The 19,702-nt window shown below is 42.8% G+C and overlaps 10 protein-coding genes across 10 annotated transcripts; 3 read left to right on the top strand and 7 right to left on the bottom strand.

Moving 5' to 3' along the window:
* Positions 1 to 219: 219 nt before the first annotated feature.
* Positions 220 to 1,812, bottom strand: TbgDal_VII6200 (hypothetical protein, conserved; the record flags this gene model as incomplete). Its single annotated transcript, XM_011776701.1, has 1 exon — positions 220 to 1,812. One exon carries the CDS (start codon positions 1,810 to 1,812, stop codon positions 220 to 222), a length of 1,593 nt encoding a protein of 530 aa, XP_011775003.1.
* Positions 1,813 to 2,386: 574 nt separating this feature from the next.
* TbgDal_VII6196 (hypothetical protein, unlikely) lies at positions 2,387 to 2,689 on the top strand (the record flags this gene model as incomplete). Its single annotated transcript, XM_011776700.1, has 1 exon — positions 2,387 to 2,689. One exon carries the CDS (start codon positions 2,387 to 2,389, stop codon positions 2,687 to 2,689), a length of 303 nt encoding a protein of 100 aa, XP_011775002.1.
* Positions 2,690 to 2,702: 13 nt separating this feature from the next.
* On the bottom strand, positions 2,703 to 3,047 carry TbgDal_VII6194 (hypothetical protein, unlikely; the record flags this gene model as incomplete). Its single annotated transcript, XM_011776699.1, has 1 exon — positions 2,703 to 3,047. One exon carries the CDS (start codon positions 3,045 to 3,047, stop codon positions 2,703 to 2,705), a length of 345 nt encoding a protein of 114 aa, XP_011775001.1.
* Positions 3,048 to 3,600: 553 nt separating this feature from the next.
* TbgDal_VII6192 (hypothetical protein, unlikely) lies at positions 3,601 to 3,909 on the top strand (the record flags this gene model as incomplete). Its single annotated transcript, XM_011776698.1, has 1 exon — positions 3,601 to 3,909. One exon carries the CDS (start codon positions 3,601 to 3,603, stop codon positions 3,907 to 3,909), a length of 309 nt encoding a protein of 102 aa, XP_011775000.1.
* A 952-nt stretch (positions 3,910 to 4,861) lies between these two features.
* Positions 4,862 to 5,161, top strand: TbgDal_VII6190 (hypothetical protein, unlikely; the record flags this gene model as incomplete). The annotated part of the gene is made up of 1 exon (XM_011776697.1): positions 4,862 to 5,161. One exon carries the CDS (start codon positions 4,862 to 4,864, stop codon positions 5,159 to 5,161), a length of 300 nt encoding a protein of 99 aa, XP_011774999.1.
* Positions 5,162 to 8,203: 3,042 nt separating this feature from the next.
* On the bottom strand, positions 8,204 to 8,512 carry TbgDal_VII6180 (hypothetical protein, unlikely; the record flags this gene model as incomplete). Its single annotated transcript, XM_011776696.1, has 1 exon — positions 8,204 to 8,512. The coding sequence occupies one exon, from the start codon at positions 8,510 to 8,512 to the stop codon at positions 8,204 to 8,206; it is 309 nt and encodes a 102-aa protein (XP_011774998.1).
* A 28-nt stretch (positions 8,513 to 8,540) lies between these two features.
* TbgDal_VII6170 (hypothetical protein, conserved) lies at positions 8,541 to 10,037 on the bottom strand (the record flags this gene model as incomplete). The annotated part of the gene is made up of 1 exon (XM_011776695.1): positions 8,541 to 10,037. The coding sequence occupies one exon, from the start codon at positions 10,035 to 10,037 to the stop codon at positions 8,541 to 8,543; it is 1,497 nt and encodes a 498-aa protein (XP_011774997.1).
* Positions 10,038 to 11,053: 1,016 nt separating this feature from the next.
* Positions 11,054 to 13,369, bottom strand: TbgDal_VII6160 (hypothetical protein, conserved; the record flags this gene model as incomplete). Its single annotated transcript, XM_011776694.1, has 1 exon — positions 11,054 to 13,369. One exon carries the CDS (start codon positions 13,367 to 13,369, stop codon positions 11,054 to 11,056), a length of 2,316 nt encoding a protein of 771 aa, XP_011774996.1.
* Positions 13,370 to 14,087: 718 nt separating this feature from the next.
* Positions 14,088 to 16,328, bottom strand: TbgDal_VII6150 (hypothetical protein, conserved; the record flags this gene model as incomplete). Its single annotated transcript, XM_011776693.1, has 1 exon — positions 14,088 to 16,328. One exon carries the CDS (start codon positions 16,326 to 16,328, stop codon positions 14,088 to 14,090), a length of 2,241 nt encoding a protein of 746 aa, XP_011774995.1.
* A 1,291-nt stretch (positions 16,329 to 17,619) lies between these two features.
* Positions 17,620 to 19,608, bottom strand: TbgDal_VII6120 (hypothetical protein, conserved; the record flags this gene model as incomplete). Its single annotated transcript, XM_011776692.1, has 1 exon — positions 17,620 to 19,608. The coding sequence occupies one exon, from the start codon at positions 19,606 to 19,608 to the stop codon at positions 17,620 to 17,622; it is 1,989 nt and encodes a 662-aa protein (XP_011774994.1).
* Between the last annotated feature and the right edge of the window lie 94 nt (positions 19,609 to 19,702).

Here is a 19,702-nt window from a genome sequence, read left to right as displayed (position 1 = left end):
CCTATTCATCAAAGAGTTTGTGTTGAAAGACACAAATTCGCAAGAAACAATAAAACTGGAGATGTACGTATGTATATTAGGGAATCCTCTTCCTTAGGGAAAAAGTAATGATATGTAAGTCACCCAAACCACGTCTGACAACTCGTATGACGCCCCCCCCCCCTCCTCCCCCTGGTCTCATGTTCGTATCTGTGGATTAAGCTGTATTCAATGGGGAATTTACAGAAAGCACTTAAGTTCAAGGGAGCAACGACGCTTTGCGCTAACAGCTTCTACTGCCGCTCGGTGCGCACGGGAAAACCGCACATGCACTGGCATGTCATCGTCCCACTCATCATGACCTCCCACAGGGCCATCGTTGTTTTTGTAATCACGGGAAATAATGGTTGTTGTGGGCATCCGTAGGATATACAAATATTTCAGCTGCAATTCCTTCTCACGCTGCAGCACGTCTTGCAAATCCCTCCGCACCGACGCCGTAATTTCCTTCTCATGTTCAACCTCTGCCTCAGCGGCTGTCATTCGCTCCCGCGCGCGCCGCATGTCAGAAATGGTATCATGTAGGACATGGAGATTCCGACGTGATTCCTCCTCCATTTCCACCACAGCAAGTCGATGCCACAATTCATCAACAATAACGTCGTAATGTTTTCCTTCAAGAATCGTTCGCTGTTGATGAGCAAATGTCATCTGATGTTGCACTTGATCAATGCAATTCTGCTGGAGTGAAATCACTGACTGCCTTGAAAAGTCCATGAAAGTTTTGAGGAGCGCGCGTCCCTCTTCCTCTTGCACTTTCACATCGCTGTAGCTCTTTTCCACCGCCACAATAAACTGCGCGACCGCAGTCTCCCTTTGCAACTCTTGCCAACGTCTCACATCCTCGCAGAACGCCGCATGTTCACGATCCACCTCATATCGCTGCCTTTCAAGAATGACACACCGCTCCATGTGCTGGTGCAGTATCACCGTTTGTTGCTGAAGCGTGGCCTGCTGCTGGTCCAGTAACTCCAACGTCATTTCCGTATTTGTTCCCACATCAGTTTTTGCTTTTCGTATCGGTGACGCTCCTCGTTCGCGACTCTCAATTCCTGTTTGCATCCCAATTGACCGGTGCATCGAAGTCACCTCCGCTGCCGCCCGCAGTTCGCCCGATGAAACGGTGGTGATGATGTCAGACCCGTCTGCGCTACGAGTGGACACCAGTGACTGAGTTGTTTCTGTAGTAGTTGTTGACGCTCTCAGCGGCTCTGGTGGTGGGAGGAGACCTGATGGCGTTGGAAACATACGCACAGGCGGAGCCTCCGGGGGTCGGGGCGGTGGGAAGGCACCAAACCGAATTAGAAGTGGGGCAACAGACAAAAAATCTTCACTGTACTGGCAGCTGGGATAATGCGGTGCACGTTCCGCATCGGACTGGTCATCATTCCCCCTTCCGCACGTACGGCATGCAGAGGAGTATGCAGAACGACAACAACTGCAACTGCAACTGCAACTGCAACTGCAACTGCAACTGCAACTGCAACTGCAACTGCAACTGCAACTGCGAGAAGAGTCACAACCAGTACTACAGCTGCAAGAGGAGCTACAGCTGCAATCGCAGGAACATGAGCAACTACAATCTGTATTATGCCGTGAAGACATTGACAAAGGTTGCGAGGACATATAAGCAGATACATCCAAAGCTCTCTGTCGGATCCTATTTGGCCTCCTCTCACCACAGCTGTCACTGCTGAATGTGCAGGAACACGAATGCAGGCGCCCGCATGCCTCTGAAGTGCAGCTGCATGAGCAACTCCTTTCGCGCAACATAACACGCTACTTCCCTTCGCAAACGTCAACACCAAACAAGAGGAAAATCACTGGATTTTGCCTCACAGCTTGCAGTAGAAAGGATGTCGACTAAATTAGCGTATTTTCTTGGATAAACAAAACGATATGCGTGGGCGATGTGCAACAACAAAACGTCAGAAGGCACTTTCCTTAACTTTGTTGCGCTTCTGTTGCTTATGGAAACAATTTTTTTTTTTTTTTTGAGTCCTTTCAGTATTATACGTGAGGTCCCACAAGGAAAAACAAACCTGTGACTTCCTTCGCGCAAGCAAACAGACAACAACAAAAAAGGAAAGGAATAGAGAGAGAGAGAGAGAGAAACACTACAAAGGATTAAACGATCAAGAGGAAAGGCAAATAAAGAAGAATTGAATAGGGAAAATAAGACAATAGTAAGTTGGGAGTAGAATCAAAGACAGTAATATAAGTCAAAAGAGGGAAAGATCATCTTCGCATAAGCATTACACATCCATCCGTTACAGGTGACGATGCACAAGGGGGGGGAGGAGGACGAAATAGGCAAACGCTAAAAAAAAAACCGAACGATTACTTGATGATGTTTTTTCATTGTTTATTTATTTGCTTGTTAACGTTTCTTCGCTTCGAAGTGCCGAGCAAACGTTGTCCAAACACACGGTTCAGTAGACGGGTGATACACACTCACAGGTTCGTGCGTGAGGTGCGACGCAAAAACAAAACTCTACGAAACTATTTCTTTTCGCCTTTTCTATTTTCTCCTTGTTTGAAGTTTCTTCTCTTTCGATCGGTTTGTTTGCTTTCTTTTCAATCCCTTCTTTTAATTTTTGTTGTTCTTCCCACCTTCCCCCATCCAACCGAAACACAAACAAAGAAATAAACAAACAAACAAATTACGAAGAAAGCTCAAACCAAAAACGAAAGGGTAAAATTGGGAAGCTGAAAAACTGTGAGGGAGGTCTGTAAGGAAGGAAAACTAGAGAAAAAGGTGGAGAGGGGGGGAAAAAAGCCAAAAGGGGAAAGGGAAAAAGGGAATCGAAAGTCTCACAACTCATTGCAATAAGGCCCTGCACATGTAACCAAAACGTCGATAACAATAATAATAATAACAGTAATAATGACAATATTGCCTCATTTTTTTTTCCTTTTTTTTCAATTTTTTTTTGCTGTTTTGGTTTTTTTTTAATATTTTTCCCATTCTCCTTTTCACCCTTTTTTTTTCTTTCATTTCGTTTCATATCATCACATATTTGTATAAGTCACGTATCGCCACCAATCGCTGTCTCACTGCAGCGCGCATTAGTTTTTTTTTAAAAAAAAGAAGCAAACCGAATGAAGGAGGAAAATAAAAGAAAAAAAGAAAAAGAAAAGAGATCAAAAAAGAAAAAAAGTAAAGAAAATTAATAATATTAATAATATTAATAATATTAATAGTAAAGAAACAACGAAAAACACTTTCAATCCGCAGGACCCTTGCCCTGAAACACATCACACATATATTTATCTATTTGTTTTTTTACATACATATATGATGCGCATTTGCTTTTCTTTTTTTTTCCTTTTCTTTCCTTTTCTCTTCTTTATTTGGCTGTTTATCCTCTTATAATGAAACACGATTAAGAGAAATAAATACATACATATACGCACTTGATACACCAATACATATAAAAATATATTTTTATTAAAAAATGCATACATGCATATAAGTGGCTCCGGGTATTTTTTTTTGTGACCCTCTGATTTTGCTCCGCAGGGATACAAACAGAAAAAAACAAAAAAAGAAAAAGAAAAATGAGAGTGGAAGGGCCGGCCAGCGGGCGGGTGAGGAGAATTTGTTGTTTTCTTTTTTTTTTTGGTAATAATGAAAACATTAAAATAACAATAATAATAATAATGGTAATGATAATAATAATAATAATGATAATAATAATAATAATGGTAATGATAATAATAATAATAATGATAATAATAATAATAATGGTAATGATAATAATGACAGTCAGTGCAAAAAAAGAAAAAAAAGAAAAAGAAAAAAAAAGAACCCTACGCCACGGGGGGTCGGGGAATGGAGGACAGAAAGAGAGGGAAAGAGGGGTTTAAAGGGGGAAAAAAATCTCTTCTTAAAGCTCCTTTATTTTCCACTTCCCCTTTCTTTAAAATATAAAATGAAAATTGCTATCTATATGTTTATATATATATATATATATATATATATATATTTATGCTTGTATTCCCCTGTGATGCATAATATCCTCTCCTGATTCACTAATTTTAATTTATCATCCCGCCACACCGTTGCCGCACATACAAATAAATGAAAAGAGTTTCATTCATACACATAATATCTTCCCTTCTCTCTTTCTTTTAACGAAAGTTACCTCATCCCTCTGGGTTTGGTTCATCTCAAAATCCCATCATTTTCAACCCCTTTTCTTTTTCATCATTGCTTCAGCGCCAACAACAAAAAGGAAAAAGAAAAATTTCATATCACTTCATTAGTTTTATTTCACACTGTATCATATAATGTTATTTCTTTCCTCTTTAAATGTTAATTCCCTCCACCGAAACACGCACATGTGTTAGAAATATATATATGTGAATATGCACATGTGCTGTATATGCATTTAATATATTACGTTCACTTTCCCTTTTCTTCACTCAGTTAAATTAATCATACATGTGCGAAAACCACAGCTCAGAAACCAAAACAACAAAATAAAAAAAAGAGAAGGAAAGAAAAAGAAAAGGATGAGAAAAGCGTGCGTTATGATCAAAAAGAAAAAAGAAAAAGAAAAAAAAGCCATTACTTTCACTTATTGCCGAGTCTACATGATAATAATTCCCTTCACAAATAGCCTTCCCTTTCCAAATACACATTCAGACAAAACCTTTTTTTTTCCTCCTCCCTCTTTTTTTTATTCATTTCTCGCGTATTGTTGCATTTTTTTCTATTTTTTTTTTAAATCTTCCATTGAATCCCTTTTTTGTTTTTTTTTATTTTAGTTATTTCTTTCCCCTCTCCCCTCTCCCATCCTCTTCTTTTTCTAATATTATGTTGCGTGTTATCGTCGTCATCATCAATTCGTTTCGTTTCGTTTGCTTTTTAGTGTTGTTGATGGTTTTGATTTATAAATTACTTATTATTATTAATTTTTTTTTTCGTGGTTTTGTTTTCTCCCTTTGTTTGTTCTCTCGCTTGCCTTCTTTTTATTTTCTTTCCGTGTCCACACGATTAAATGTCACCTTCACTTTCTCCACTTTTTGTGTTTTTTTTTGTTTTCTTTTTTTATTGTTAACAAAAAAAAAACAGAAAATGAGTAATAACAACACACACAAAAAAAAGGAAAAATGATGCACAACAAAACATGAAACGAAACATACAAAAAATTCATAAAAAACAAAAAAAACTAAACAAAAGAAACAAATGGGCAGAACATTACAAAACATCAATTTTAAATTTATTTATTTATTTATTTAAATCACAAGTAATATCACAAGCTCACTCACGCAGACTTGCCTTCGAGGGTTTCCACACGGGCATGGTAAGTTATTCGGAACTGGAGAAAAGAGAGGAGGAGTGAAACGGAAAATAAAAAGAAAAAAAAGAGATAAAGTAAGATGAAGGAAAAAAAACAAAGGGAAAAGTAAAGGGAATGTTATTGTAAATAATATGAAAGAAGTTAAAATAAGCGAGTAAGTGCATGAACAAAGTAATATCAAGAGGTATTGTAAGATGCAAGAACGGTTAAGAAAAGGGAAAGGGCGTTGGAAAAAAAAAAGAAAAAGGAGAATATAATACACATATGAATATTAATGTGTATGAAAAGGCAACATATCTTGAATATTCATTTTTTTTTTAAATCTCTCTCTCTCTTTTGCTTCTTTTAAACACCTTTGCTTCTGTCACCAAAACACATAAACATATATAAATATATAAATATATATATATATATATATATTTAAAAAAAGTAAAAAAAAAAGAAAAAAAGAAAAAAAAAAGTTTCACACAACACCGAGAACAGAAAAGTGAAAAGAAAAAAACAAAAAAACAAATCAAATACACGTATTCCATTGCGTCCACTATCGTGAGCGACGTTAAGTGGTAGCGTATTTGTCCTTTCGTCCCAAAAAGAAAAAAAAAGAGAGAAAAAAAAAGAAGAAAAAGGAAATTAAGAGAGAAAGAAAGGGGAAAAAAAACACGTCAGAGAAAACTGGTGGTTGTAGTGGTGGTGACGAGAACGCGATTGATGGGAAATAAAACACACAACAAATCAAAATTGAAACAAAAACAAAACGAAGACAAAAGGATGTAACGCCGCATAAATGAGACCTCGGAACGAACTAAACGAAACGGAAAAATAAGAAATTGTCCCAAACATTTAACTGATTTCATTCTCCTCCTCGACTTTCATTTGTATATTCCTTCTCTTTTTCTATTTTTCATTTCAGTTCAGTTCAGTTCTTTTCACTGCACAAATTTTTTTGTTTTGAGGCGGTGCGTACGGGGGAGGGGGAGGGGGAGGGGCACACAACAGTTCAAGTCAATGAAAGAGATAAAAATCAGCGGCAGCATCAACAATACGCCAAAAGAAAGGAGGGTGAAAATAAATAAATAAATACATATTTATTTATTTATTTATATTTATATATATGCGCAGGTGGTGGGACGGAGAGAAAAATGTGAGAATAAAGGGACCATAAATTGCATGTCCACGGCGATGATAATAATAAGTAACAATAACAATAATAACCATATCATGTGATAATGTTATATAATATTATATAACGTAATACACACGCATAAATAAATAAATATATATTTATTTATTTACATTTATACGTGTATTTACCGCGCAGAGATGAGACGGCTAGGGTGAATGAGGAATAGAGAACCGAGTAAAAAAATAAATAAAAAGTTTCAAAAAAAAAAGCAAGAAATTAGGTGGTGTGTGTGTGTGTTGAGGGGGGGAGGGGCATCAGGTGGAAATACGTTAAAACATTTGTTCACTCTCGGATGAACAAACGATTAAATTTTTAAAAAAAAAAGGGCTGCGGCAGCACTACTTTTTATCTCCTGCGCATATACAATCATTACTGCATGTTGCTTGCTGCCTCTTAGCCTCATATCTTCAACTTTTTATTTATTGATTTATATACTTTGTCTCTTCCTCCTTTCTGTTTGCGCTCTCCTCTCCTCTTTTCTTTTATTATTATTATCATCAGCATTATCATTATTTTCTCCCTTTTCTTTTACACTTCTGATTTAAGTGTGAACTTTGCTCCTCGTCCTCACCAAAAAAAAAAATCCCCCACACATGCATTCCTACACTTAAAACACTTCTCTGAAGGAAAACGGGTGACAATACTCGCGACCGCAAACTCCCTCCGATAATTTTTCTTTTTTCCCTCTTTTCTCTTTTGTTTTTTTTATTTTTGTTTTTTTAAAGAAACTTCAAATGTAGTTGCACACATTCTTTGGTAGTATTTCTTCCCTCGCGTTTTTGGCGCTGAGAGAATGTTAAGAACAAAAAAAAAACAAAAACGGTTGTTCACTTTTATGTTACTTCTACCAGAAGCAGTGGCATATCTGAGTTACATTCAAAAAAAACAGAAAAGATAAAAGATACGTAAAAAAAAAAAGAAAAAAAGACACCGGGGAACACATGACAAAAAAGAAAAGAAAAGGGAAATTAGAATGAACAAAAGCGAGTAAAGATATTAAGGGAAATAGCAAGTAAAGGGGGGAAAAGACAACAGGAAAAGAAATTGCTAACAAAAAGGCAAACACGACATACAAACGTTGCTTTAACAAGAGAAAAAAAAATTATCATTTTCCTACCTTCACACAGAAAAACACTCATTGACTTACTCTCTCTCTCTCTCTCTCACACACACACACACACATATATATATATATATATATATATATATATATTCGCTTTACATGAATGTACACAACAACGTTAAAACACAGACAAAAAACATTTGTCAGTTTACTTCTCATAACTTTTTCACTTACATACGAATCATTTTTTTTTTTTAATTACTCCTGCCGTTAATATTTCCGCCCGCTCCTCAAACGTGTTAGCCACAGAGCCATTCAGCGGATCCCCCACATATTTGATTTGTACCGCATCGCTTGCATGTCACTTATTGTCTTTTATTTGGTTGTTTGTTTGCTTTATCCTTTACACCTGTTTTGTTTTTGTGTTTTGCTTTGCTTTGTTTTGTACTTGCTCCCACTTCTTTTATTCTTTATTACTCCTATTCCTTTTTCTCCCAAATCCTTTAATTCCCTTTTTCTTTTGCATTTGTTTTGCTTTTTTCTTTCCCTCCTACCGCCCCCTGTAATATATATATATATATATACACGCGCACACATAAAAAGAAACAATCAAATGAACGAATTGGGGTGGGGGGGATAAACATCTTTTCTCTCCCTTTCCATTAGTTCAATCTCTCCTTTGGTATCTTGTTTTGTCTCGCCTTTTTCCCCCTTTTCTTCCCTGTACTTCCTGCTATCGCCTCTTTTTGGTGTACAAAAAGAAAAAAAAATTGCACCAGTAGCGTATGTTTCTTCACCTCTGTTACTTATTCCCCCCCCTTTCCCACACATACAAAAACATAGAAGAAAGCGTAAACACTCTAAACCCTTGACGCTTCCATTTCTTTTTCCTTTTTTTCTTTTCTCACATCCACCCATCCTCTTTTCTTCTTTGCTTCCTTTGCATTTAGTTCAATTGGTCATCAAACATCATGAAAAGAGCACCACCGCGTTTACGGGTCTCCAACACACGGCGCATGAGACTCTGTTGCTCAAGCGACTGCCTGCCGTATAATTGCGTAGACAATTTCTCGACCATATCTAGCGCTTTAATGCCTTTCGTGGCAGCACCAAGTTCTAATTGCACATCAGCTTCAACAAGAAGTAATGGAAATAACAGCAGTGCATTTTCTTCATCCATACTCTTGTTGAATAGCACCCTGTCGTTGAAGTCAAACCGCTTCTGTACTGTGTGCTTGAGAGATTTCTTTTGGAGTTGCTTCTTGCGCCTATCATCAATCATACCACATTGAATCTCCAGGTTGTAGTTTGTACCGGGAACAACACGACGGATATCTTCATCCATCCAAGGCAGGTAACGCAAGGCAGCACCTTGCATGGGGGCGGGCATGCCTCGATACAACAGACGACGCTCGTAAAGCATCTGAAGTCGTGCACTGAATGGGAAGTTCTCAAGTTCTTCCTTGTCGCCATCCTCGCGATTGTCCGACTTTCTTCTGCCCTTGGCGGCGGGACCACCACTGCGGCCGCCGTTTGCATTTCCATCATCCTCGGAGTCCGAGGCGCTGCTGTCCATATCATTAATGAGCTTCTCAAGGAACTCAATCAACACACTGTTCGTTAAGCTCTTAGCACGGCGGGACACCAGTTTGTGAAGTTCTAACTTGGCCGTTTCACATGTCACAACTACGGCGTCAAGCTCACGCTTGCGCTTCTTATCACCCTGCCCTCCCTTGAACCGCTCAAAGGCGATGTAAACAGTGTTTGCAATTCCAGAGAACCAGTGCAGGCGAAGATATTGTTCAAAGGCGTCGAGGATACCTTCCACTTCCACTTCCATGCCCATCAAACCTGCACGGAACCGCCGCTCCACTACACCAACGTGCTCAAGGGGATTCGTGTCACCGCCTTCTCCGCCTGATTCCTCTGACATATTACTCTGCCGGGCAATGCGCAAACACTTCAAAAGCACATGAGTGTGCGACGTGACGTATTGGAGGTGCTCGTGTGCCTCTTCGTAGCGTTCAGCTAGCAAATAAGCGACGGAAATGTCGGTGCGCAACTGAAGGTACTCCAACACGTGAAATACCCGTTGATCGAGAGGAATCACAAGAACACCAGTGTCATCGGATTCACCTCCCAAATCATCCATTTCAGCGCCATCTTCTCCTGCTCCCTCACCGCCACCTGTCTCAGGCTTTGTTTCTTTCGCCCACTGATCTTTTTCATTTTGCTCCTCTCCCTTTCGCTTACCGGTGTTTCCCTTTCGTTCCCATTCTACCATTTCGTCAAGGCGCTGCCAGAATGGATAACCCTCATGTTTCTCAATGGCCTGATCAAAGTAAATCTCAGCATATGTAAAGCGTCCCTCATGAAGCGCCTTGAGACCCTCCTGGAACAGCCGGGAGTAGCGCTTGTCTTCAACAGATGAACCTCCTCCCATGATTGGCGATTAAGGATGTATATGTGTATAGTTGTTTTCGTTTCCAGCGTGACGATTGCACTCAAAATGAATATGGGTATATTAGTTCTTGCAGGTGAGAATAACTATCTTCCGCTTCCCTGTTTACCCTCCCGTTAACACGTATAACGTATGTCTAATATATATGTAGACGTTTATATCTGTTGCTGCTTCCTTTTTCTTTCCTCCCCTTCTTCTCTTCCGCTTGCCACTACCTTGCTGAGTTTCTGTAACAGACAGATATTTTGCCAGACTTATCTCGCCCTGTTCTCCAAATTGTTTCCACCGAAAGGATTGCAGCTAGTCTGACACACACGTGTACACAAGCAGGCAATTAACCACCCGCTTCTCTATTTTCTCTCCTTTTTTGTGCTTTTCCCCCCTCTCTTACCTACCCTATCCCTTCCTTGATTATTTCAGTTACCTTCACCCACTGGGCTTCGATGGCTAATTGTTGCCTCTGCTGTTCTTTGTTTTGCTCCTACTACTCTTCTTTGTGTTTCCACTTATCAGTCCTTCGTCCCTTCCCTTAGGTTTTGTCTCGACTTGTTTTTCCTTTTTCCTATTTGCTATAAACCTATAAATCCCTTGTCTGCTGTATTTCTTTAAAAACTTCTGTTGTTCAAAAGATTTGATCTCTTTTCTCAGACTACAGGTGCGCAACAAAAGCACACAAACAAATATATATATATTCAAAGAAGGAAGGGAAAAAGTGATAATGCGGCGGCGATGAGCATAAAAACGAGGGCAGCAAGTGGAATGTGAAGGGGCAACGTAAGGAGAGCTGAAAAAAAGATGGGAAAGAGGGAGGGAAACGCAATTTTAACCCGTCCGAGGAAATTGAAGGGGAGGACCCCTAAGGAATAAGAAGGGCGACACACACATGCGTCCATCAAAATTCTCTGATTGAAGAATGGGACTAGCACAAATGGCAGCCCTTTCTTCTCACAAAAGAAAAAATAATATTCACACCCACACATGTCACTACGCCGTAACTCTCAGCGAAAGCGTACCACCAGTTTCAGCGACTCCCGCGCGAGGCGATTCAAAGGTTTAACTTTACTCGCAGGACAACCATTCATAAATAAAAAACGACCATCGTTGAAGGCCAGGACGCGCTGCAGTTGTGAGGCGTGCTGAAAGTCCATGGGAGTAAAACCAGTACCATGAGTTGTTGTCGTCCCTCCGCCATCGTGTGCAGTACAAGCAGAAGTGTGCATACGCTCCGTAGGGGGAAACCAGGATTCGTTAAATTTCATCCGCACTGTCATATCAGTCACAGTCGATGTGAAACCACCAGTTGCCTGCAAGAGGGTGGATGAATTCGAACTTCCACAGTTACCGCCCCCACAATCAAGGTTGCTTCTACCACCATCAGCAGGTATTGCATCCAATGTGAAAGGCCATGGAATGTCCGTTGACGACCTAAGTAACTGCACTTTTGCATCCTTCTCAGCGCAAGGAATCGCCTCCAGCGCGTCCAACACATTATCGCGTTGCATCCGGCAACACCGAAACTTCCATGTAGCACTCGGCTCTGTCTGCTCGTTCCGATGCTGCTGAATTCCGTCACTCGTACCAGAAGGGGCACCTTCCGTACTTGTGGTGTGTCTTGCTTTGCCTTTGCTGCGCTTCCCATTCAGTGTAGCGCGGCTATTTGTAGCACCAGCGGCTTTCATAATGGTTTGCATGAACGCACCGTATGTTGCCGCACAATCCACAGACTTAACGCCCGATGGATCTCCAGGACCAACAGAAGAGTTGTTCTGCTCACAGCTTCCAGAATCGCCAAGAACATCCGTAGAATTGGCAGCAAGAGTAACCTCTGAAGAAGCTCTTGCCTTCGCCCGTTCCACCGCTGCTACCTTCTTAATTGGTGATCCCAATGAAAGAAGCGCAAAAGCGGAGCCGAGTGTGGGCAGTGGACCGGTAACAACAGCACCGTTCTGCTCATCATTAGAGCTTTTTCGTTGATCGCCACGAGAGGTTAAAGACGGCGACTCGCCTACTGTAACGCGGAATAGAGTTGTAAAACGCTTTTTGTGAAGTGCAGTTTCCAATACTCGTGATGATGAAGTCACGGCCAGCGTGCAGAGTTCTTGCGCTGCAACTGCTACACCCAAATCAACAAAGGTATCACACGATCCTCGTTGTTGATTTACCGCTGGTCCTTTAGCTAAAAGAGCGATTCGACGCGCGAGGATCTCAAACTGCATAAGAACCGCCGCTGCCATCCGCACCCGACTCATTTCCATCAAAAGAGTGCAAAATTGCGAAGTAAACTTTGAGTATGGTTGCTGCAAAGCGGCTCCGAGATCTTCGCAGTTCACCGCCTTCGTTTTTTCCTCTTTCATGGCATTTGCCCGCACCTCCTGCATTAGTAAGTCAGCAAGGTGCTGGGAGGATACTTCATAAACGAAATGGCATTCACTTAGTAGTGATACTTCCCCGCCATTGACACCACTCGACCACGCATCAGAGAGGATAAGAGTAGGCTCCTCGGCGTTGTATAATTTCCGAATGGCGTCGTAGGTAGCAACAACGGTACTTTCCGGAATGTAAAACATCCTCTTCAGTTCCTCCTCCGCAACACTGGTGCCTTCCCCAAAATTGATGGCGCCGCTACCATCAATGGGTAAGCTACGAAACAACTTCGTAGCATCCCCGACAATTTGTTTATGTTCTTTCGATACGATTTTCCACAATCTAGTACGCAGTTGTTTCTGCACAGCATCGTCACTAAACACATGCAATAAGTGATTCGCCGCCCTGTCCGCTGACCAGGGAAACGCTATTTGTTGCGAAGGTGAAACTGTACTCGCCCCATCACCTCCACTAGCCGTTACATCTTCACCTTTAGAGGCATCCAACCGACTATAACGAAGTGCGTGTCGCATACATGCGGTCAAAACAGTGTTTAATAGCAACAATGACTGTGTGGTACCTTTGGTGGCGGCTGACCGCTCTTCATGTTGTTCCACTAGTTTAACAATACCAGATGCAACACGTTGTGGGGTTGACCTGTGCTGCGGACTAAGAGATGTTTCATGTTCAGCTAAGCCATTAGGGTTCTTTACGAGATTTTGATTACTAGTCATTTCCTTCTTGGGCGGTTGTGAAGTGAAGCAATGACCCAGCGCCTGAAGAAGCTCATCAGGCGAGAGAGGTTTTGCGTCGTGTTGTGGCTCGGCAGCTGGCTTCGGTTCCTCTTCAGAACAGACTTCAGCCGCCGTAACACCCGGAATATTACACGGCAAACCTCGCCGTTTCAAGTGGGCGGTCACCCACGTTAAGGCCAAGGGCGAAATGGGCATTCGACGAGCACTCAAAGATAATATGAGTAAAACTACCCTCACTTCACACTATTGGTGTATCCAATCGTAGTGGCTTCAGTCTCTCTTTTTCTTTTATTCCCCACCAACCAATATATATATATATATATATATATATATATATGTAACTCACGCATGATGCATCATCAACGAAGAAGAGGGGAGGTGAAAGAGATATGCACGAAAAGTCATATGTGAGAACCGCGGGGTTACTCACGAAGAAGATATTAAGGGGGAGACAGTACATGTTATATCACTTAACCACGTAGATGTACTAAAAACAAGTAAAAAAGATAGCTGGAAAAAAGGATACGCCACTGCGAACGATTCCCACAAAATTAGTGGGGGCTCCTCACACTATTTTCCATCCCCATACACCGCTGCTCAAGCATATTCTGTTCATAATAACGGGAGCACGGACAAGCTCAAACATGTCTCACATTTTAGGGGCCCCACACACACAAGCTTCTGCCTCTCCTCTTTTACTGCACTTTATTTCCAAAACGGCGTGGAGGAACAATAAATCCAGTAAAGCAGTAAAAAACGAAATGGAAAAGGGCTCCTTAGACCTCCCTGATACCTTTACCGCTTTCGATAGTTCGATGCCCCGCACTCCCAAACGCAGTAGACAAAGAAAAAAAAAAGATGTGTTAACTTTTTAGGGATGCGACGATGAAGAATGGTTGCTCCGGTAGAAACGCTACCATCGTCTAATGAACTTAATTTGCATCTTCAAAGCATGTTTCATTACGTCAATTACTTCGGGCAACTGTGACGCCGGGGTCCCGTTCACACTAGCAATGCGCCATTCACCTTTACGTGAACGAAACAGTTTGCTGAACGGGTGATGCCATTGTTCATCCAGCATACGCGGAAGTCCAGACATGTGAATGGTCTTTTTAGGGTACATTCCTTCCGTTTCAAGGGAGAATCCCCACTTCTTTTCGCATGATGGTCGCTGCACCACCATCTCCTCAGGTGTCAACATATTTATTGTAACATTGTTGGGGAAAGTAAGTGGCTCCGCGCCATCCATATCCAACACCATCACTGTGTCCGTGAGAGAAGTCGTCACATCACCGTCACGGTTGCCTCGCACCTCATTTTGTTTCGTTGCAGAGCGGTACTCATCGTTCTTGCTCACTGCTCTTCTTTCAGCATCCTCCAAAAAACCGTTGGCACCATTTTTCCCCGGAATGCTTCCTGCTCTCGCGATACTCCTCAATTTCTCAGCCACGGTGGAAACCAGTACGAGCGGTGCCTCCTTTGCATGGACAATAGCAGTTGTACTGTTGGATTTACCGCCTGCCTTATCAAGTGGAGATGAATCTTCAATCTTCTTTTTTGATGTTTGCACCTCCCTCAGTTGTTGCTCCTTGCCATCGTTCGCAATGCGCTTCACGGTTTCTGGAGCAGCTACTGCAGTAGCAGTCACAACCACAGAGGTATGTTGAGAGGGTGTATTTTTCGTATCACTCTTCAGGGCAGGGACCCGTTTCGGTTTTACTTGTGCAGGTACCGTCTCTGGGGGTGGGACTTTGTAAAAATCAATCACGATCGTGTTGACGAACTGACTCAGTGCTTCTACTTGATACGCTCTCGTCACTTTAACACCATTTATAGCCCCAATGCGCAGCTGCTTGTGGTGAGTTTTGAAGAAAGTTGCCGCCTCCTTAGAGAGAATGCTTGTGGGTACATCCACTACACACAGCTCCGAGGTGAGGCGGATGTCCCATGATATTCCGCAGAGTTCCCTATGGAGGACGAGCGTCGCACACGTATCATCTCCATCACGTAGTGTTCCACACTGTTTTTTAGCGCCTGGCACCACAAAAAAGGCGATTTGCTCAAGTAAAGGAGGAGTCGGGTGGTCGTCTTGCATTGTAAGGGACAGACGAGAATCATCAATTGTCCAAAAGTGAAGCTTGTCTGTCGCCTGCTTTGCAGTCAAATTTGCAAAGCTAACCGGTTGTGAATTCAGTTCAACTATCGACAAACCCTTCTTGAAGAATTGTGTCAAACCATGCAACACCTCAGCGGCGTGGGAACCGGAACGCACAGATGGGTTGACTTGTACCACTCTTCCCTCATCATTAAACTGCAGTCCCCAAGGTACATTCTTATCCCCCCGACGCATCTTCACGAACAACTTCTTCTTCTTGAATACCGTTATCTGAGCGAAGCTGTTCAATTCCCCAGTGACCTCTGCGTCTCGCACCCATTCTGCCATTTTGTAGTATAATTTAATTACGATAGGTAACAGAGCAACAGGAATATGCGGCGATCCCATCATTCGAACACACGGAAACACGCATACAATACGCTTATACAAAGCATCGAAATCCTCCAGAAGCATGGTGGTTGCTCGTAGCGCTCGCAACTCCTCCGGTGAGTGTCTCATCGTCCTTTTGCTTCCACCGTTAAACTCTTCCATAATGTGTTGCAGCAGTTGCTCAACACTTGCTTCAATTCTCAGTTGCACACTGGGATAAGTGAGGATGTGTAGCCCCTCCATGATCATGGTACCACTCACAACTCGCTTATCAACAGCTCTTTCCCACTCAACGGGAGGCGATGGCGACAGGAATGATGACGGTGTTTTGAAGGGAAATGCTGCCCCCTGCACCAACGGAGTTCCCAGAGGGTCAAACGATTCCAAACACAACCGCACAACTTCAGCCAGTGCCAGTAACTTTTCACGTGGTGTGGCGCCTAACCCCAGAGACTTCTCTCTGTGGTTGTCAAGCCGCTCCACCACCGCAACGACGCGCCTTGCAAGACGTATCGAGTAGGGATCCCATTTTGTTACGCCATGCTTTTGGTGCTGCATGCACGGGTTATTCAACGCCAGAAGATAGTTGCTAGCGTTTCCCCAACATTGCAAACGGTTCCACACCGCAATGGCATCCTCCATAACATTCTGAGGTACCTGTGTTTCCATCCTCTTTTCTTTTTTTTTTTTTGGTGTGCTTTGGTTTCCGCCTTTGTTACGTAAGAAATGCGTATGAAACTCTCTCTCTCTCTCTCTCTCTCTCTCTATATATATATATATATATATATATATGTATATATTCGTATCTATGTGTGCACGTAAACGTGTTTATATATGTATATCTACGTCTATGTGTGTTTTGCTGCCCCCCCCCCCTTCCGTGCAGCGATGGAAAAAAGAAATTAACAACAAAAACAACTGCGCCTCGATAAAACGCAAATTATCCTTTCCGTGTGAGTATCTCTTTTTCCTTTTTGTAAAAAAAAAAAGGAGAGATATAGTCCCTCAAAGAACTTTCAAATAAATCAAACCTGTTTGTTGCTCTTCAGTTTTGCCACTGCTCCGCCGCGGGGCACACAGTGAATAAATCTATGTGGACGAGTTATATATATATATATATATGTATATACGTACTTTTGCGCGTTTCTATGTATCTGTCAATTTGCCTTTTACTTTTCTGTTTATGCTCTTTGTCCCCTTGATATGCAACTAAGTAACTGGTGCGTTAGACACCCCAGCGCTGGTGAGTCAGCTTTTTAAAAAGACGTGCGATGGGGGGAAAGGGACAAAAAGGGATGGAAGGGCTTTAAACATTTTAAAAGGTGACAAAAAGAAAAAAAACATGTAAAAGTTTGTGAGGACACTTTCCTGACCGTCGCACACATCCATGAACATTAGCGATAATTGCTCCAAAAACAAACAAATGTCTGTGGACCTATGCTTTCAAGTGTACGCGAAGTGTTCACTGATGTAAAGGCTCGGAAAAAAAATGAAGAAAAGGAAATTGCATTCCCCCCCAAGTTCTCTGTTGTTGTGAGACAACACTAACCAAAGAAAGAGCATCCAAGATATAAAAACAAGCGCCACAACTAAGCGAACCGACTGCACAGCGGCAAATGTTCACTTGCCTTTCCCACTCAACTCCCAAGTCCCATAAAAATAGTCACGCACCTCCACAAAGACAAACCCAAACTCTCCATTTCCTCTCAAAAGCCGCCTCACTTCACCCCTCGCGCATACTCCCGCTCACAAACGCCTGCCCGTTCCTCAGGTTTATTTAATAGGCTGGAAGATGGACGAGCTAAAAATATAAATATCTTCGCTGATTTGGCGACGGAGGGAGGTTAACAACAACAACAACAAAAGTTATGCTGAATGAAAACTTAGCTCAATATTGAACCGTATAAGAGCAACACGTCAGATACTGTAAAAGCTAACAGTTAGTGCCAACTTTATCCGTTTATGTGTACTGCTGGTAGATATGAGCTGCCTGCCGCAACACCGCCTCACGCCGCATCCGCCCAATGACATCTGTTAACCCTTTCTTCGCTGCTCTTAGAGCCGCGAGATCAATTTCTGCCCCCATTAACTTTCTCCTGCCACGCCCAGGTCGAGGCAGTGCTAGTGGCTGATTCGCCTCAACAACATGAGAATCTACGTGGAAAAATGATTTAGGGCATGTGCTGAGGTTATCCAAATACGCTTCTGCTAGTGCAATATCATCCAACTCCTCATGTTTGATGTATTTCCAGCATGAAACTCCGTCCTCAGCGTAGATGCTGGCAACTGCATCTCGGTGGAGAGTAGTGCTGCCACGATGGTTACCCTGCTGCTGAGTCGTGGGTGCTCGCACCCCTTTCACGGAAGAAACACGATTCTGAAGCAACTCAGGAAGTGATGCAAGTGCCTTTTTAACCTCCAGCGGGGCGTCTGGAATGACAATCTCATCATAGTGTTCCGTCACAACAGGATGTTGAACAAGCGTATATCCCACATGCTCCTCCGGCTCGTACGGCCGTCCCAGGGGGGGAATACAATGAAAGCGTTTCACACGGTGTGAAAACCGCAGCAGGTGCGAGAGGACCACAACACCAGAGCACGTTCCCAGTGTTTCAACATCCGACGAGACAGAGGCATTTGGATTGAACAAAACATTGACACAATTGTTATTCTGGGCACGCCTTCCGGCTTCCTCAGCTTTCTCCGTGCTGCCAAACACATTTCTCTTTGCGTCGCATTTTGTGCATTGATCATCACCCTCCTCCTCCTCCTCTTTCTTTACTATCGTGTGGTCAACACTATCACTGGCACAACCGTGGTAATGATGCCGACTGAGCACACTAATCAAAGGGGACAAAGCGGGACCATTTGTTAACCCAATCAAAGGACCATCGGCCGTCGATGGTGACAAAATTGCGGATGCCACCTTCACATCGGACAGGGTTTCAGCAGAAGTCGGTAACAGTGGCAGGAGCGACGGTGACTTCACAACCCCAGATGTTACAGGTGAAGCGCTCGAGGATGATAAATCAATCTGAATTGGACGCGGGTAATGCCGCAGTTGTATTGAAACCTTGACGATGAACTCTCCCCAGCCGACTTCAGTTAACTCGAACGGGGGAGACGTCACCAGGCGTTCTGATGGGGTGAAAGATGCATCGAGGAAAAAACGAACAGACTCAATGCAGTCAGCAAGGTACTTCGACTCATTAAACAAACCCCGTACATACACAGTCCACTCGTGACTCTTGTCACGGCTTTCCATGTTTACCAACCTCACAACCCCACCCACAACAACTGGCAAAATAGCCTCGTACTGGCGGTCGTCATAATCTTCGCAAGGGGTGCGACCCTCACTGTTAATGCAGTCATCATCCTCTCCATCATCACTGCTGCAGCTATTATCATTACTGTTATTATCATCTGCGCTAAACTTCCCTTCGACACCATAACGACTACTTGAATCAAAGGAGAGCACTATACCACTTTTAGCATCAAAAACGCTGTACTTATCGTCAATATTGTTCTTAATTTCTTTGCTTCCACTCTTTCGACCGCTGTAACCAATCTCTTCCTGCGACACTTTACATGGTAAAAGATTTCGATCCTCCTCTTTAAAAAAAGTGAAGTCGCGTCTCATCCTTTTCCTGGTTCCGCCCCGCGCGCTTTCCGACCACGAAACATCCAATACCAGTGGCGCTGACTCCGTTAGTGTGTCGAGGGAAAGTCGCTGCCCACCAAAGGCACAAATGCAGTTATCAACCCAATCAGTTGAGAAATCCCCAGTTGTTGGGGAGGAAGAGTTAGAGCCGGAGGGATTCGGAACAGCCACGGCAATCAAATCACGAAGCGTGAGCGCCGTGCGACAGTCGATTAGGGCACGGAACAGCTCCCCTTTGAAATGAATTGTAAACGCACGGCTGATGGGCGCAGCATTGCCGTGAATCATTTGGCTCGCAGCGAGGCAAAATTCCTTTCACGGCAGATGTCTCACACACACACACACACACACACACACACACAAACAACCCTATTTCCCCTTT

Source organism: Trypanosoma brucei, chromosome 7 (assembly GCF_000210295.1).
Source record: "Trypanosoma brucei gambiense DAL972 chromosome 7, complete sequence".
Classification (NCBI taxonomy): Eukaryota; Euglenozoa; class Kinetoplastea; order Trypanosomatida; family Trypanosomatidae; genus Trypanosoma; species Trypanosoma brucei.
This window is presented reverse-complemented; position numbering and strand designations above follow the sequence as displayed.